An 11349-nucleotide genomic window follows, 5' to 3' on the forward strand; every position below is an offset into this window, starting at 1 on the left:
TAACTCAGCATAGGCTGTTGCAAGTAGCCATGCAGCTTCCTTAATGCTTTGCTACTTAGAAATTTCTTCCATCAAATACCCTGGGTCAACACCTTGAAGTTCCACATTCCATAAAACTTTTGGGCATGAACAGAATGCAGCCAATTTCCTTGCCAGTTCGTAGTAAGGGTGATCCAGTTTCCAATAAGCTCCTTTTTATTTATATCTTAGATCTCCTTAGAATGGTCTTTACAGTCCATATTTCTATCAGCATTCTGGTCACCACCATTTAACCTGTCTCTAAGTTCAAAAGTTTCCCTGGTTTTCTTGTCTTCTAAATTCTCACCAACAGCTAGGTTTTTTCTAGCCTGGTCCTTTAATTTCTTCCAGCCTCTTCTCAACATCCAGTTCCAAAGCTGCTTCCACATTTTCAAGTATTTGTTGTAAGCAACATCCCACTTCTCTGATACCAATTTTCTGTATTAATCCATTTCTGTTGCTTATAATACTTGGAACTGTGTACTTTGTAAGAAAACAAAATTTATTGCTTACAGTTTCAGAGGCTGGGAAATCCAAAGTCTAGGGAACACATCTGGTGAGGTTCTTGGTGGTGGTGATAGTGACAAAGGGGTCTCACATGGCAGAAATGGCAGAGCAGAGAGAGACACTCTCGCATGCTCTCACTTTAAAGCCCTCAGAACCATGCCCATGACCACCATTATTAATCCATTCACTACTACACAGTCCTACAATCTAATCACCTCTTCAAGTCCCCACCTTTCAACTATCATAATAGGATTTCCCGACCTCAACAGTTACAGTGGGGATTAAACTTCAGTGACTTCAGGGGGCCATTCAATCCACTGCAGGGCCCTTTTCAGTTATAATTCACATGACCTAGAAAAGTTAAATGATTTGCTCAAAGTCTTACAGCTAGTTAGTGATATATGCAGAACTTGAACCCAAATCTAAATAGGAAGGCATCACCATGGCAATGTGTTTCCCTCTTTAAATCTTAAAGTCCAGTTTGTTGGTATGCTTACCAATTATCTACAATGCAATTTACTTATAAAATTACATTGTCCTCCCCAATAAAAAGATTTCCCTGTCTTATGGACTTTATTTTTGTGAACATTTTTAACGAAATTTGACATGTTGTTTTTAGAAATATTGAGGCTTTTGTGCTATAATTGAAAGGGTTCACATGCATGGTTTAAGTTGTTAGTCTAGGCAGGTTGAAACTTAGCAGATTTCTACATTGAGCTCCCATTTTTTATGTAAAAGCTTAACATGGGAAAGCAATTGGATACCGTAAATCGTACCCTGCACCACTGACTTGAACTTGGATAGTCTTTTCTCCTTTTCTGCCCTGGATTTGGTGGAAATAATACAGGCTAGTAGTGCTACTGTTTCAATTCCAGGCAGCCACTATCCTGTGCTTACATCAGCAACTCTGAACATTTAGCTATAATGATTATTGTTTAACATTTATTGAGACCTGTTAGTGGGCTAGATGCAGAGAGATGGGGGATGAGGCACTTATCCTAATGAGTTAAAATTTGGAACACATCAGCTTTATTCATTTCAAGCAGCTTCCAGAGAAAATGGAACAGAAAGCTCTGTGGTGTTTTCTACTAGCCTGGTTATTTACAAGCCATCACAAGAAAAGTAAGAAAGTGCTCACTTCCTTCTCCAGAATTTTTTTGACTATCCCAGCAACAATGCACTCCTCTGACGGGGTAGGTCTGATCCTGTGACCCCTCTGGCTTTTTTGTTTTGTTTGGATTTTGTTTTTGTTTTGTGGCCACTGGCCAGTACAGGGATCCAAACCCTCATCAGAGGCTCTGCATCTTTCTAGGACAAAGGCCAGATTGCCAAACTGGACAGACAAAGCCCTCACAGAGGGTCTGGTTTGGTTCCCTGTTCTCAGCTTCCGCACCTCCCATCTCAAATACCCACCCCCCATGTTCTCAGCAGTTCCTTGAATATCTCTCAGTTCCCTGACAACCCTTATACCTTTATACTCTTTGACATCTTTGCCCATGTTATTTTAGCTTCTCTCCGCTGTGTGCTTGACAGATTCCTGTAATCTTTCAGGAACCAGCTCAAATTTCACCTCCTCTGTGAAGTTCACCCTGATCCCTGCAGGGGGTATAGCTTTCTTACTACTCACCATAATGACTCTACCTTGTTGAGCCCCCTCCTCTGGGGCAGACAGTGAACTACACACCTCCTTTTCAACAACACTGCCAAAGTTTTTTCCCCCTTTGACAGATGAAGAAATTGAGACAGAGAGATTAGCTCACTTGCCTAAGCCTTGTTGAGCCCCCTCCTCTGGGGCAGACAGTGAACTACACACCTCCTTTTCAACAACACTGCCGAAGTTTTTTCCCCCTTTGACAGATGAAGAAATTGAGACAGAGAGATTAGCTCACTTGCCTAAGGTCACAGAGCTAGCTAGGAAGTGGCAGAGCAGACATTCCAGGAAGGTCTGTGGGATTCAAGAACACCTCGACCTCTCTGGCCCCTCAATTCCTGTGCGATGCCCTCACATGCTCTATCACCGCATTACTCACCTCACAAGGTTTCAAAATGACAATTTTTCCTGTCTCTCCTCCCACAGGAACCTTAAGCACCTCCTGGGCACCTTGCCTTCTCCTCCTCTTTGTACCCCAGCGTCTGCAACACAGCGGGTGTGCGATAGATGATTATTGAGTTTATTTATTTGACATTATTATTCATCCTCCAGTCGTCTCTGGTTCCTCCACATAGCTGTGAAAACTTTTTCTGCCCTTTTGTTCTAGGACAGTGGTCCTTGATCTTGAGTTTATTTATTTGACATTATTATTCATCCTCCAGTCGTCTCTGTTTCCTCCACATAGCTGTGAAAACTTTTTCTGCCCTTTTGTTCTAGGACAGTGGTCCTTGATCCTGTCCCCACAGACTGGACACTTCCTGGCGGTGCCTGCAACACAGAGAGCTTTGGGCTGTGCACCCTGTCCCTCAACACCAGGCAAAATAAAATTTAGCTCTCCTTCCACCTCTCAAGTCACTGGAGCCCTCTCTGTCCATTTCTTCCATCCTAACAATAGGCAGATAGCATGGGTTATAGGGTCAGCCAGACCTGGGTTGGAGTTGGGGCTCTATCACTTCCCAGCATGTGACCTTGAGCACTTTTAGAACTCCTCCAAGCCATAGGGTACTCCTTTGTGAAACGGGGATGTTAAGAGTATCTATCTCCCAAGAAAAGGTAGTGGTCAGGCTTAAATGAGATTATGCCTACAGCATTTAGCCCAGTTCCTGACATTAGTAAATGCTCAATTGACATTATCCATAATGATCATTATCTCATTTCTTGGTTTTGCAATTTCTGCATAAGTGTTCATGAATGTATTAGTCCATTTCTGTTGCTTATAACAAAATAACCAGAACCGGGTAATTTACAAAGAAAACAAAATTTATTGCTTAACATTTTCAAAGGCTGGAACGTCCAAAGTCCAGGGAACACATCTGGTAAAGGCCTTTGTGGTGGTGACGGTGACACAGGGGTCTCACATGGCAAAATGGCAGAGCAGAGAAAGAGAGAGATTCTCACATACTCTCCTTTTAAAGCCCTCAGAACCATGCCTATGACCACTGTTAAACAAGTCACTATGGCAAGGTCCTCACAATCTAATCACCTCTTCAAGGCTCTACCTATCCATTACCATAACAGAATTTCCCACCCTCACAAGTTACAGGGGGATTAAGCTTCAGTGACTTTGGGGGACATTCAATCCACTACACTCTGCCCCTGGCCCCCCAAACTCATGTCCTTTTCACATGCAAACACATTCATTCCATCCCCAAAGTCTTAACTTGTTTCAACTCAAAAGTCCAAAGTCCGAAGTCCCATCTGTGAAATCAAAATAAGTTATCTACTTCCAAGATACAATGGTGGGACAAACATCTTCCCATCCAAAAAGGGAGAAATAGGCCAAAAGAAAGGGGTAACAGGTCCAAACAAGTCCAAAACCCAGCAGGGCAGGCATTAAATATCAAAGCTGATGAATCATGTACCTTGGCTCCATGTTCAATGTCCTCTGCACACTGGTACAGGAGTTGGGTCCCCAAGTCCTCAGCTCCACTTCTATGGCTTTCCTCAGATGAAGCTTCAGCAATCACAGGCCAGAGTTGCACACTGGTAGCTCCACAGTTCTGAGGTCTCCATAGTGGTCCTGCTCCCATGTCTCCACTAGACATGGCACTGATGGGGATTTTCTGTTGCAACTTCAACCCCACATTTCTGCTTGGCATTGGTCTAGTGAAGTCTGTCTGCAGTGATTCCACCCCTGAGACAGATCTCTTCCTGGGCCCCCAGGCTTTTCCATATACCCTTTGAAACTGAGATGGAAGTTCTGAAGCCTCCACAGCTCTGGCATTCTGCAAGCCTGCAGTCTAAACACCATGTGAATGCTAGCAAGGCTTTTGGCTTGTGTTTTCCAAAGCTTCAGGTTCAGCAACACCTGGGGCAAATTTAGCCATAGCTGGAGCAGCCAAAGCAGCCAGAGTGCTGGTGTGGGAATCAGCATCCAGAGATGGTCCCGGGCAGTGAGCGTATGGAGGGCAAGACCATTCCATCTCCATAGGCCTCTGGGCCCATAATGGAAGGGTTGACCCCAGAGACTTCTGCAATGCCTTAAGGGCTTTTTTCCCTTCTCTTGATAATCCCTTTCTTTTGTACTAATCTTCTTAGCACCATTACATTTTTCTCCTGAAAATGCTCTCTGCTTCTCTACCATATGGTCAGGCTGCAGATTGTCCAAATCCTATGCTCTGTTTCCATTTTAATTATACATCTGCCTTTTATGTCATGCCTCCTTTTCTGCCATAACTCAGAATAGACTGTTGCAAGTAGCCATGCAGCTTCCTGAAAGTTTTGCTGCTTAGAAATTTCTTTTGCCAAATACCCTGGATTAGCATCTTGAAGTTCCACGTTCTGTATATCTTTTGGGCATGAACAGAATGCAGCCATGTTCCTTGCAAGTTCATAACAAGGGTGATCTTTGTTCCAGTTTCCAAAAAGCTCCTTCATACTTACATCTAAGATTGCCTCAGTATGGCCTTTATTGTACATATTTCTATCAGTATGCTGGTCACCACTATATAACCAGTCTCTAAGAAGTTCCAAATTTTCCCTGGTTTTCTTGACTTCTAAACTCTCACGAGCAGCTAGGCTTTTTCTAGCCTGCTCCTTCAAATTCTTCCAGCCTGTCTTCAACACCCAGTTGCAAAGCTGCTTCCACATTTTCAAGTATTTGTCATAAGCAACACTCCACTTCTCTGGTACCAGTTTTCTGTATTAGTTAAGTTCTGTTGCTTATAACAAAATACTTGGAACTGGGTACTTTGTAAGAAAATGAAATTTATTGCTTACAGTTTCAGAGGCTGGGAAGTCCAAAGTCCAGGGAACACATTTGGTGAAGGCCTTGTTAGTGGTGACTTCAGTGACATGACATATCACATTGTGAAATGGCAGAAGCAGAGAGAGAAAGACTCTCATGTGCTCTCCTTTTAAAGCTCTCAGAACCATGCCCCTGACTACCATTATTAATCCATTCACTAGGGCATGGTCCTCAGAATCTAATCACTTCTCCAAGACCCCACCTTTTGATTACCATAACAGGATTTCCCACCCTCAACTGTTACAGTGGGGATTATGTTTTGGGGAGACATTCAACCCTAAGCAAGAAATAATTAAGATATGGATTTTAACATAATTCTATTCAAGAAAGTTTTTTTGTAAGTAATGGCTCTTTAAGTTATTTAGCCTTCAAAGTTCAAAGGAATAAAATGTAATGGCAAAATATCCTCCAGGGAGACTGGAAATTTTACTCAATCTCCATCAAATGACAGCTTAGGTGGCTGCCCCTATACAGTGAATCTACCATTCACATCAGCAGATGATGAATTGGCTAATGCTTTTTTTTTTTTATTTGTGCTAAGGACTACTTTACCAAAACAGAAGACTCTCAAACCCTATGAACATTGCTGTAGTATTCCAGTTCCTTCTTACTAGACTAATAGACAAAAGATCAAATCATCTTTTTTGCTAATGTTTAATGCTTTACACTTGTTCTCCAAGTTAATCTTCACAACAACTGGAAAAGGCAGATACAATTATTTTTGCCATTTTATAGATGGAGAAATTGAGGTTTAGAGAGGTTGTATTATTTGATGAAGGTCATATAGCTAAAAAGTGGGGAAACGGGGAATCCATCCTAATCCTGTCTGGGCCCAGAGACCAAACTCCTATTCATTACATCATTCAATTAATTTTTAAAATGAACTTAAATAACTTTTGTGTATTCCCTTCTATTTTCAGATATCTGGAACATCCATCTTTGTAACCAGTAGCGTGTTGATGAATGTTTAACAACTGGCTCTGCAGGAGAAAAATCAGTGCTTGCTCATTTCCATGGTGTAAATACTCCCCCCAAAGCTGATTTCAAGACACTAGAGTGATCTCAAACAGTTCACATATTTCTGAAAATGTAACCATCAGTTCTCAAGAGCCGATTCATATGGTGCATGCAGCTCCAGCACGCTACTGCTTACAGTCAACGTTAGAGAACAGCTCTATCTTCTAGGTCAGTGATTTTCAATCCTGGCTGCACATTTGAATTATCTGGGCACTGATAAAAATCTGATGCCCAGCCCCCTCCCCAGAGATTCTGATTTAATTGATGTGGGATGTGGCTAAGGCAGCAGGATTTCTTTTTAATTCCTCAGCTAATTCCTATGTGCAGCCAGGAGTGAGTAACACTGCTCTGGAAAAAGATATCCCACTCATCACCCACTTATTCATCAAAGATTTGATGAATATGTGATAAGTTATGCTATATCTATTTTACTTTTATTTTTTCCAATTTTAACTTTTATGGGATGAGTAACCAGCTATGCTTGTTTGTAAAATTTTGTATAAACTAGTTCACTCAAAAAATGATTTCCGCTGGGCCAGCCCGGTGGCGCACTGGATAGTGCGCCGCTTGGGAAGCGCGGTGGCGCTCCCGTCCGAGGGTTCGGATCCCACGTATAGACCGGTTCCCGCTCACTGGTTGAGCGAGGCGCGGGAGCAACACCGAGGCTTGCGATCCCGTTGCTGGTCACGGAAAAAAGACAAATGACAAAAAAAAAAAATGATTTCCGCTGGGCCAGCCCGGTGGCGCACTGGATAGTGCGCCGCTTGGGAAGCGCGGTGGCGCTCCCGTCCGAGGGTTCGGATCCCACGTATAGACCGGTTCCCGCTCACTGGTTGAGCGAGGCGCGGGAGCAACACCGAGGCTTGCGATCCCGTTGCTGGTCACGGAAAAAAGACAAATGACAAAAAAAAAAAATGATTTCCGCTACCTTTCTCTGTCATTTAAACAATGGCTAGAATATAACAAATGCCGTAAAGTATAGCTGTCATTATTGTTTTCATTGTTGCTGTTAGCACCTTAAATTTGATCTCTAACAACTTCTATGATTCTCTTATCCATTACACTTTATAATTTGCACTTGGTTGAGTCTCAAATGATTGATGCAAATATGTTTGTCCCCAGGACAAAATTTTCAGCATCTCTCCCCAAACAGACCCAAAATCAGGGATCTTCCTGTCACTCGGAACAACCTAGCTCCCCTACCAGACCAAAAATGTAAGTATTGTGAATCTTCTTCAGCTTCCTTTGCAAGTGTTAACACATCTAGACACAACTAAATATTATTTCAGTTTACTTTCATTTTTCAAGGGAACACATCAGGGGTCAAAACTCGTAAGTTACAAGGAAATAGAGACAGTCTTTAAAGCTTCATCTAACTTGGTAAAGCTTATTTTAAAAAAAAGAAAAGAAAAAGAAAGAAGAAAGAATACTCCCTCTCTTCAGGAATTTTTGCGTTTTAACTATAAAAATGATAGGAGAAGTTTATTTTGCTATGTATTATTTAATGTTCTTACAAAGCTGCTTTAAAAATTCTTCTCTTAAGACTGACCTCTTGGGCCCGGCCCGTGGCTCACTCGGAGAGTGCGGTGCTGATAACACCAAGGCCACGGGTTCGGATCCCATATAGGGATGGCCGGTTTGCTCACTGGGTGAGCGTGGTGCTGACAACACCAAGTCAAGGGTTAAGATCCCCTTACCGGTCATCTTTTTTTAAAAAAAAAAAAAAGCCTGACCTCTTGACCTTGCTTTCCTTACTGTGTTGTGCATCACCTGTGTACTCACAGCCCCTGCATCCCAAAGCAAAAAGGAGAGGCTGATCATCAGGATTATTTTTGGCATCAATGATTTATTTTATAATATTTTGTACAAAAAACCTCTCATAATATAAAATTTTAATACATTCTATTGGGCCAGTAATCTTCAAACTTGAGTTTATTACCTGGGGTTCTTGTTATAAAGTAGATTCCTGGGTCCCACACCCAGAAATTCTTGTTGCCAGAGTCCAAAATTCCAGGATCGGGTACCCCACATGCAGCTAAAGCCAAAAACTGAAACACCAGTGCTTAGAGATAGAGAAAGGTTTATTTGAATTGTCCAAAGCAATAAGACAGGAGAGAAAAATCTCTCCAAGTCTTGGGGAAATTAAGGGAAGGTCTGTGTTTTCTCCAATTCCAGGTAAGATCTTAGGTGACCAGGTTCCTTAGTACCAGTGGCAGGTGGAGCTGGGTCATCCAGTGGTCTCAATTTCTTTAAGAGCATTGATTCTTTCTGCAAAACAAACATAAATTCTCCTTGTGATGTTTGGGTCATCTCCTCAGCTTGACGGAAAACCAAATATCAACTTATATAATTATATTACAGGAACAAGAGGTATGGGGAGGGAAGTTAACAGCTATCAGCAAGCAAAAGTTTAGGGGGTGGCGCACTGCGCTAGTGCGCCGCTTGGGAAGCGTGGAGGCGCTCCCGCCGAGGGTTCGGATCCCACATACAGACCGGTTCCCGCTCGCTGGCTGAGCGAGGCGCGGGGGCAACCCCGAGGGTTGCGATCCCGTTGCCGGTCCCGGTCCGGTACGGGGGTGACACTGAGGGTTGCGATCCGTTGCCGGACACGGAAAAAGACAAAAAAAAAAAAATATATATATATATATATATATCTCTTTTACTGTAGCTGAGAAACACTCAAATTTGACTTTTTAAAAAGTTTTGTCTACAATCATTAAAAATAAATTTAGATTAATGAAGAAATAAAGGTTACAAAAAATATAGACTTTAAGCAAACATATTTAAAATTAACTAAACGAGGCGCGGGGGCAACCCCGAGGGTTGCGATCCCGTTGCCGGTCCCGGTCCGGTACGGGGGTGACACTGAGGGTTGCGATCCGTTGCCGGACACGGAAAAAGACAAAAAAAAAAAAAAAAAGTTTAACTGACACTCAAATCATTAATTTTCAGCCACTGTTAAATTTGAAACTATCGACATTTCAGAATGCTTGTCAGCTTCATTCTGAGTTTGTATATCCTCATAGCTCTACCCTGAGGCAGGTTCTGTTATTTTTCCCATTGTACAGATTGGGAAAACTAAGTCCAGAAAAGTTACATGACTTTCCCAATGTTACTTAGGTAGTAAGTAGCAGAGCTAGCAGCAAAACTACACAACTGTGATTTAGCTGCCTTATGAAACCAGCAGTGTTTACCAGATTATCATTTCCTTTCGTCCTTTTCTTCCTATTCCACCCTACCTCATTTATGACACACATGCACACGTGCGCGTGCATGCACACACACACGCACACGCATGCGCACACACCCTCCCCATCCTCTTAATTGCAGGTTAGATGATTTAGGAGCTACCCTAACCATCTCAAATGGGTTCCTCAACCTTTTTGTACTTCAGTTTCCTCACTTTGTGTCTAACAATAGTGCCAACCTGATAAGATTGTTGGGAGAATGAAAAGAAATAACTTACGTAAAATATTTGGCACTCTGTTTGAACAGAGTAAATATCTAATATATCTTTTATCCACCAGGCTAGAGTTTCAAGGGGACAAACCAAGAGTTCTTGAACTCTTTAGGTAAAAGCAATGAGCCACAGAGTCTTAGTACAACCCCATCTTTTTGCAGAAGAGAAAAGGAAACTAAGAGATGGAGGGATATGTCCAAAGTCACACAGAAAGTTAGCAGCAGAAATCAAGACCTCTTCCTTGACGGATCAGTTTCTCTGCTGTTACTGATTAGTGTAAAGTGAGAGATTTGGGATGGTGTCGATTCTACCATTGAATGAAATTCAGGACTGAACCTGTCTTTAAGCAGAACTGTAGCCACAGAGACATCTATTTAAGGAACGAGTCACTCAATCTTGAATTCTGGTGGAGCTTGGAGAAGCCAGAGAGGTTTTCCTTGTCACAGCCCAAGAGCTTTGCTTTTCACAATTAAGTTTCAGGAGAGAAGGAAAGATAAAGATCTTAGATCAACTTAGCTCTACAAGAAAAAATGGAAGAGCACACCGTGCTTTTCCTAAAAGAAACCTGAGAACCTTTTAAGGTTTGCATAAAAGCATGACACAAATGTCTTGGAGCTTGTCTGGAGCCTTGTGCTGACTTGACCTTCAACAGCTACTCCACCCTACAGAATAGCTCTGCCAGGCATGCACAGCTCAATCATGTTCTGATCAAACTTTGTGCAGTCTTGTATTAGTGAGTATTTTAAATCCCTGACTGCATGATAAGCCTGGACAGATATGTATACACATCTTTCCTCTGCAGTCTAGCTCTCTCCAAGATGAACTTCTTAGAAATGCCTCCACTTGTTAAGAAATAACACTATCTGCATGATAAGCCTGGACAGATATGTATACACATCTTTCCTCTGCCGTCTAGCTCTCTCCAAGATGAACTTCTTAGAAATGCCTCCACTTGTTAAGAAATAACACTATTGTCCTCACACCATTCCTCATGAGACTCTGAGACAAGCAAATCTTCAAAGTCTCTCATTCTCTTCCCCCTCCCCAGTTCTATCTGGAGAACCTCTATGGACAAACCGAGTGCTTCCTGCTATTCCAAGTCACCGGGGACACAGAATGCCAGCTGACGAGAGTGAACACTCGGCTGATCCCAATGATGAAAATTAACTGTGGGCAGCAAACTGCAGAAATATAGATGATATTTTTTTTTTCAATTCTCAGAGGACAAGAGTAGTTTGTAAGAACAAAGACTAATTTAGTAAGCTGCATCTATAAGCCATCCACAGTTTTGTAACTCAAAATTCTTTATTCCAAATAAAGACAATTCCTAAATAAGCACTTAGGATCTTTGGGTGTGCATATGTTGTTAAGTCTGTGAGTTTCTGTGACCTATGCATGCCAAAATTAAAAGTCAAAATATGTTAACAGCAAGGAAACTTAGCTATGTTT

The 11349-nt window shown here is 42.1% G+C and overlaps 1 protein-coding gene and 1 long non-coding RNA gene across 2 annotated transcripts in view; one reads left to right on the plus strand and one right to left on the minus strand.

The window, feature by feature from the left end:
* Nucleotides 1-11331, plus strand: part of ANKRD55 (ankyrin repeat domain 55) — a 115821-nt gene extending 104490 nt beyond the window's left edge. Inside the window, exons 11-12 of the mRNA XM_008570037.1 lie at nt 7563-7655; nt 10949-11331. Of these exons, the coding sequence (XP_008568259.1) occupies nt 7563-7655; nt 10949-11067 (212 nt within the window). The 3' untranslated portion in view covers nt 11068-11331. The remainder of the gene's footprint in view (nt 1-7562; nt 7656-10948) is intronic.
* LOC103588369 overlaps nt 8504-11349 on the minus strand; it is a 15346-nt gene continuing 12500 nt past the window's right edge. Inside the window, exon 2 of the long non-coding RNA XR_550307.1 lies at nt 8504-8708. This is a non-coding gene — a long non-coding RNA (uncharacterized LOC103588369). The remainder of the gene's footprint in view (nt 8709-11349) is intronic.

The sequence above is a fragment of the Galeopterus variegatus genome, unplaced genomic scaffold (assembly GCF_000696425.1).
Source record: "Galeopterus variegatus unplaced genomic scaffold, G_variegatus-3.0.2 Scaffold562, whole genome shotgun sequence".
NCBI classification, from domain to species: Eukaryota; Metazoa; Chordata; class Mammalia; order Dermoptera; family Cynocephalidae; genus Galeopterus; species Galeopterus variegatus.